This window comes from Octodon degus, unplaced genomic scaffold (assembly GCF_000260255.1).
Source record: "Octodon degus isolate 3935 unplaced genomic scaffold, OctDeg1.0 scaffold00022, whole genome shotgun sequence".
Taxonomy (NCBI): Eukaryota; Metazoa; Chordata; class Mammalia; order Rodentia; family Octodontidae; genus Octodon; species Octodon degus.
Genome location: NW_004524598.1, coordinates 10,326,179 through 10,331,786, shown reverse-complemented (window position 1 = coordinate 10,331,786; position 5,608 = coordinate 10,326,179). Strand labels below are relative to the sequence as shown.

The 5,608-nt window shown below is 44.8% G+C and overlaps 1 protein-coding gene across 4 annotated transcripts in view; it reads right to left on the bottom strand.

Annotated features, from left to right (window-relative positions):
- Positions 1–1,111: 1,111 nt before the first annotated feature.
- Positions 1,112–5,608, bottom strand: part of Cnr1 (cannabinoid receptor 1) — a 21,651-nt gene continuing 17,154 nt past the window's right edge. For 2 of the 4 annotated variants that reach the window (XM_004628222.1, XM_004628223.1), the window contains exon 2: positions 1,112–2,643. In XM_004628222.1, the coding sequence (XP_004628279.1) occupies positions 1,163–2,581 (1,419 nt within the window). In that variant the 5' untranslated portion in view covers positions 2,582–2,643 and the 3' untranslated portion in view covers positions 1,112–1,162. Of the gene's footprint in view, positions 2,644–5,608 lie in introns of those variants that run through there. The other 2 variants (XM_004628225.2, XM_004628224.2) reach the window with 2 other exon arrangements.

Genomic DNA, 5,608 nt, shown 5'->3' with positions numbered 1-5,608 from the left:
TTTTCTCACTTTATGACACTGTGGCAACAGTTACAAGATAGAAAACATACACACATACACATTTATATGCATACTCACACACAATATAATTTTACTTATCCAGACAATACTTTTTTCAATTAAAAAAATGAGAACTGTTGTTTGGCCACCAGGCATGAAATCTACTTAAACCTGGAATATAAGAATGCAATACTCTTCAGGTAAAACAGCAACTACACAGTGACAACAATATACATCGAGATTGACACATGCTATTTTAAGAGGTCCAGTAATAGCTAACAACTAAAGAAAGTCAGAGATGTCAGCCTCAAAAAGTCAATATGCTTTCTCGTTTCCACTCTGAAATAGCTATTGGGTTCCACTGCCCAATAGAACACCTACAGTGCAGGAGACGATAAATGTCCTCCTATGAAAATACAGGGTTTAATAAATTTTTAAGCGTCAATAAATTCTGCTCAATACTTTGGATAATCTTCAAATTCTTCTTGTTCTTTTGTCAGAAAAATAAACTTTATGGTTATTTCAGTGTCTAAGATGGAGATATTTGAAGAAATGTTAGGGTTTCTAAAATATCATGGACAATTTTTTAAAAGTGGCCTCATTGGCAAATATCCACTGCTGTGTTTCACTGTTCCCACAAAAGTCTGCCTTCCAGTTTTGCTAGACTAGACAAGTATAAATAACATAGTAAACACTGATACACAACTCACAAGATACAACACATTTTACAGATATCTCTAGTGTAGAACTATAACTGTTATAAAATGGACATCTCTGACGCTATGGACAGATACATGTCACATAGGAATGAGTGGTGTGATTACAAAGGCATTACTCATTTGATGGCATTTTTCTATGGGTACTTGGACTTCAGATTGTGTAGCCAAAGGTTTCCCTTCTATTTCACTGAGACTCTGAAGAACCATTCAGTCAGTTAAGCAACAAGCTTTCTTCACTATAAACCCCTGGAGAATGGACTTTGAGTGCCTAAATGATTGAAATGTCAGCAAACTGGTAAATGAGCATGGTGACAGTCATCTTTTCACTGTGCATGGTAAACTTAAAAAAATATAACCGATGAGACAACAGACTCCTCTTGATTTTGAGCTTTAAAAAGAAAAAAATGAATTTCTTTTCCTGCGCTGCCTGGGAGGCGTCGGGCTCACAGAGCCTCGGCAGACGTGTCTGTGGACACAGACATGGTCACCTTGGCAATCTTGACTGTGCTCTTGATGCAGCTTTCGGCAGCCCTGTGAACGCTGGCTGTGTTGTTTGCATGCTTGTGCAGGCAGTCTGAGTCCCCCATGCTGTTATCCAGAGGCTGCGCGGTGCCTTCACACGAGGGAAACATGCTCCGGAATGCATGTCTCAGGTCCTTGCTCCTCAGTGCATAGATGATGGGGTTCACGGTGGAGTTCAGCAGGCAGAGCATACTGCAGAAGGCAAACACTGTCTTAATGAGCTTGTTCATCTTCCCGAAGACATCATACACCATGATTGCAAGTAGCGGGCCCCAGCAGATGATCAAAACCACCAGGATCAGGACTAGGGTCTTGGCCAGCCTAATGTCCATGCGGGCTTGGTCTGGCCGGGTTACCTGTACCTTGCCATCCTCCGATGTGTGGATAATGATGCTCTTCTGGGTTCCACGCTGAATCATGCGGACTGCGTGGCTGTGAGCCTTCCAGAGAATGTACATGTATGCATACACAATGAACAGCAGCAGCACGCTGGTGACCCCGATCCAGAACATCAGGTAGGTTTCATCAATGAGTGGGAAAATGTCCGAGCAAACGGATTGTAGTTTCTTGCAGTTCCAGCCTAGGAGAGGCAGCACGGCGATTACAATAGCTATGGTCCACATCAGGCAAAAGGCCACCACAGCCTTAGGCCTAGTGACGATCCTCTTGTAGGCCAGGGGCCTGTGAATAGATATGTACCTGTCGATGGCCGTGAGGAACAGGCTGCCCACAGAGGCAGTGAAGGAGGCCGTGACCCCACCCAGTTTGAACAGAAACACATTGGGGCTGTCTTTGCGGTGGAACACGTGGAAGTCAACGAAACTGTAGACAAAAATAACGCTCCCTAAGAGATCTGCCACTGCCAGGCTGCCGATGAAGTGGTAGGAAGGCCTGCATCGGAGGCTGCGGGAGTGGAGGATGACACAGAGGACAAGTAGGTTCTCCAGAACTGTGAAGGTGCCCAGTGTGAGCGAAAGCACAGCGATGGCCAGCTGCTGGCTGGGGTTCAGGATCATGAAGCACTCCATATCCATGAAGTTCTCCCCACACTGGATGTTTTCATCATTCTCCTTATAGGATGACAGAGACTTGTTGTAGAATTCTGTAAGGTTCCCTGGGTCTGCTGGGACCAGCTGGGCATTATCTCCTGCAGTCATCTTTTCTTGGAAGGGACTTCCCCTGTAGGAGGTTAAAGGAAATTTCTGTGGGAAGTAGCCTAATTTGGATGCCATGTCGCCTTTGATGTCTTCGTACTGGATGTCATTTGAGCCCACGTAAAGGAGATCTGTGGTGATGGTACGGAAGGTGGTGTCTGCAAGGCCATCTAGGATGGACTTCATAACCTCAGTCGTCAGTTAGGCCAGATTCAAAATGACTGAGATGGAGACCGCAGGAGGGAGTCCTAACAGGAGGGAAAACAAATAAGCTGAATGGTGAGAAAACCAGGAGGCTAATGAAAAGAAACACTGCAAACATCAGAAGATGCGCCATCATGACATTCCATTCCTGCCTCTCAACACAGGTCAGTCCTTGCAGATTCAGTTAACACAGTGAGTAAGTCACTGAATTAGAAAAGAGCCTTCTCAGAGGCAGAGACAGAAGGGCACCACCAGAAACCTAACTTACTTACTTTCTTTCTTTTTTTCTGTATTTAGGGCAGGGTCCACAGGGTCTACAGGGTCTCACTATGTAGATCAGACTCATAGTGATTCTCCTGGTTTCTGCCTCCCAATTGCTGGGATTATAAGCATGCACCACCCACCCAGTCTCAATCACCATCTCAGTGTGCCCTGTGGGTGGGGCCGGCACAGTACACCTTGGATCGAACCCACCTTGGTGGCTGTGCTCTGCCTAAGCTTTAATCCACTGAGCTATCAGGCCAGTTCAACAAAATTTGAGAAGCATTGGTTTTTTTGTTTGTTTGTTCAGGGTTTTTTTGGCTGGCTGACTCAGGCCGCCTTAAGGGCAGGTCTGGTGCAGCATGCAGTGCTGAGGGATCAAATACAGTCCCTTGCCCTTGACTGATTTTGCTCAAGAAGGTGCTTTAGACAACTGAGCTAACTCGCCAGCCTCACGGAAACCTCACTTTCATTAGTTAAACTCTTGGGGCTGGCGTCACTGCCAGAGTCCTGAATGGACCTCCAGGTTAAACAGGCCAAGAAACATGCACTTCACAGGAGTGTTTACCACTCGGCTTCTGCCATCATACACACCACCCTGCATTGACAGGGTTGGGAAGAGCAACCACTGGCCTACGGTCTCGTCAGACAGGTAAAGCTAACCCTATGAGATAACCGAAGAACAGGACAGTGTAGCATCAGGTTTGAGTTGTGGGGTTCGTATGTTAACTGTAAAGAAGGGAAATGCTGAGAGCCAGATGTACCTCAAGGCCAGGCTGGGATGATCTGCTGTAGCAGGTAAGTTTCCTCACACAGGGGAAGGAGCTTTGGACTGAGCTGTGGAAGACCAAGATCTTTACCACTGGGGAGAGCAACAGTGCAGGATGCTCTCTGACATTGTTTCTCATAGCACAAGCACACCAGTGACTAAAGTGGATCCGAGGACAGGAGACAGGCCTGATGGTGGCTAAGCCTTTGCAAGTAGATGGCAGCAGAAATAAGGATAATTCAGAGGAGAGGGCCAAACTGCAAGGGCTTCTTAACTCTAAGCTAAGCAATTTGGTATTTTTTCAAAATGAAGAGCCAGGGGACTGAGATATTTCTAAATGTTTGTTTTAAAAGTGGCTGTTCATCTCTTCGGTTTTTTTGTTTGTTTGTTTTTGTTTTTCTGTGAGACAGGCCTTGCTAAGTTGCCCAAGCTACCCTCAAACTTGTGATCTTCTTGCCTTAGTCTCCTAAGCAGCTGGATTATAGGCATTTGGTATTTCAGTAGGCTATTCATCTCTCTAGTTTATAAAAAAAATGACAAGTGTAGAATGATAGTTATATAATAACAGAGTAATTTAAAAAGTCAATTTTTTATTGTCATTTGTTATTCTTAAACATAACATACTATATTCAGGTAGTGGGACACTCAGGCAATATTTGAGACAAATCAAAAAGTTCTGGAGCTTTTTTCTGACCTACCAAATAATTCATTTATCAATATATTACCTATTTGGAAAATTACGGAGTGCCTCCTATGTAGCAGGCACTGATGCATTAGACACCAGTGTCCAGACAGCATCAAGAAGGAACCCCTGTCCCTGTAAAGTGTGAAGTCCAGCAGACGAGACACACAGCAACCTGAACAATTATGAGCAGGCATGGTGTGGTATGAGCTACACGTGGGGACCACAAGATGCACTGGAACACCCAGTCCAGATGCAGGAGGCTTCCTTAAGGAAAGGATGTTTATACCAAGAATGTGGCGGACTTGTGTAGGTAGGGGTAAGACACAGAGTCAAAGAAAAGGTTTTTAATTTAATTACTAAGTGTCACAATGCTTTTAAAAATAGCAATTTGGAATAGGCACCCATCCCTAACTATGGTATGTCTCCTGACATTTTGCCACCTCCAGGTGCAAGCCCCCACATTGCTCATCAAAATTCGGGCCCTTGCTGTCTGGCCAGCTTCCCTGCCTTTCTCTAGTCCTTGTTACTTTGATCACTATCTAGGTTGCTGGCACGTCTTCCCAAATGTATGGGTCATAACGTGACTCTCTCCTGCCTTAACCTCTCTGTCCTAGAGAAGAAATCTCAGCCTCCTGCTCTCTAAGCTCCGTGCTTCGCACCTGTCAAGCTTCTTTCAGACTCTGGTTCTCACTCTCATCCCTGATCCTCTCCACACTCTATTTTCTCAGAATTTCAAGCTCTTTGTGGGCTGGGGAGATGGCTCAGTAGAATAAGCACTTGCCTGGCAAGCGCAAGGGCCTGAGTTCAATCTCTGGTTCAGAAAAAAAAAAAGCTCTTTGCTTCCTAGCCCTACACAGGAATGAAGTGCTATAAAACTCTTCCAGAGAACTATCTCACCAGGCCTACCCCTGGCTTCACACTTGGCTGTGTCAGATAAATTCTATTCCATGAACACAGCATTCGAATGTTTTTCAGCGCTGCTTTGGCCTATACTCTTCTGCCCGAATACTTTCTCTGTCCCTCTACCTAGTTAATCCCCTGACAGTTTCATGGCAATATTTCTCTAGCTCCTTGCTTCCCTGTTCCAGTGAAGAAATCTCTTTTAGGCATCCAGAATAATTCAAGTAGAGTTCTATTATAAGACTAGATTTTCCAGTTTCTCTATGTTTGCATCTATCTGGACCCTTCCAGAAAGGACCTTATGGGGGGTTCCTATTTATGTTAGTATTTAGCTGCTAGCATTTAGTGTAACTCTTGGCATGTAGAGGTGGAGTCTTAAATAAGTTGCAAGAAA